At 51.8% G+C, this 1,194-nt stretch overlaps 1 protein-coding gene across 1 annotated transcript; it reads left to right on the forward strand.

Moving 5' to 3' along the window:
- Nucleotides 1–960, forward strand: LOC135326972 (olfactory receptor 14A16-like). Its single transcript, XM_064504613.1, has one exon. The coding sequence runs from the start codon at nt 1–3 to the stop codon at nt 958–960; it is 960 nt and encodes a 319-aa protein (XP_064360683.1).
- Nucleotides 961–1,194: the final 234 nt, after the last annotated feature.

Below are 1,194 nucleotides of genomic sequence, written 5' to 3' on the forward strand. Positions count from 1 at the left end.
ATGTCCAACAGCAGCTCCCTCAGCGAATTCTTCCTCCTGGCGTTTGCCGACACACGGGAACTGCGGCTCTTGCACTTCTCACTCTTCCTGGGCATCTACCTGGCTGCCCTCCTGGCCAACGGCCACATCATCACCGCTGTAGCCAGTGACCACCACCTCCACACACCCATGTACTTCTTCCTCCTCAACCTCTCCCTCCTCGACCTCGGCTCCATCTCCACCACTGTTCCCAAATCCATGGCCAATTCCCTGTGGGATACCAGGGCCGTTTCCTACTTTGGGTGTGCTGCCCAGGTCTTTTTCTTCTTTTTCTCATTTTCAGCAGAGTATTCTCTCCTCACAGTCATGGCCTATGACCGCTTTCTTGCCATCTGCAGACCCCTGCACTACGGGACCCTCATGGGCAGCAGAGCTTGTGTCAAAATGGCAGCAGCCGCCTGGGCCAGTGGTTTTATCAATGCTCTCCTGCACACTGGGAACACATTTTCCATACCACTCTGCCAAGGCAACACAGTGGACCAGTTCTTCTGTGAGGTTCCCCAGATCCTCAAGCTCTCCTGCTCAGACTCCCACCTCAGGGAAGTTGGGCTCATTGTGGTTAATGGCTGTTTAACCTTTGGGTGTTTCGTTTTCATTGTGGTGTCCTACGTGCAGATCTTCAGTGCTGTGCTGAGGATCCCCTCTGAGCAGGGCCGGCACAAAGCCTTTTCCATGTGTCTCCCGCACCTGGCCGTGGTCTCCCTGTTTCTCAGCACTGTCATGTTTGCCTACCTGAAGCCCCCCTCCCTCTCCTCCCCATCTCTGGATGTAGTGGTGGCTGTTCTGTACTCGGTGGTGCCTCCAGCAGTGAACCCCCTCATCTACAGCATGAGGAACAAGGAGCTCCAGGATGCCCTGAGGAAAGTGATTTCATGGACATTTTTCAGCAGTGGTAACATTGCCATTTCTCTCTACAAATGACTCCCACGATATCCTGTACCAGGACTGAGCATTGTTTTTTCTTTTTATTATTACTATTGTTAGTATTATTAGTAGTAATTGCAATCATGTTGCTACACAGTTCTTGGGTTCATTCCACCTTCACTGAGACTGCTCTGTCTCCCCTGGTGCCCACATAAAATTGTGTCCAACACTGGGTCAGAGCTGACTCCCTCACAGTATCTCTGCAATAAAGTAGGTTCTTCCTGATGCAGT

This window comes from Dromaius novaehollandiae, unplaced genomic scaffold, assembly GCF_036370855.1.
Source record: "Dromaius novaehollandiae isolate bDroNov1 unplaced genomic scaffold, bDroNov1.hap1 HAP1_SCAFFOLD_41, whole genome shotgun sequence".
NCBI lineage: Eukaryota > Metazoa > Chordata > Aves > Casuariiformes > Dromaiidae > Dromaius > Dromaius novaehollandiae.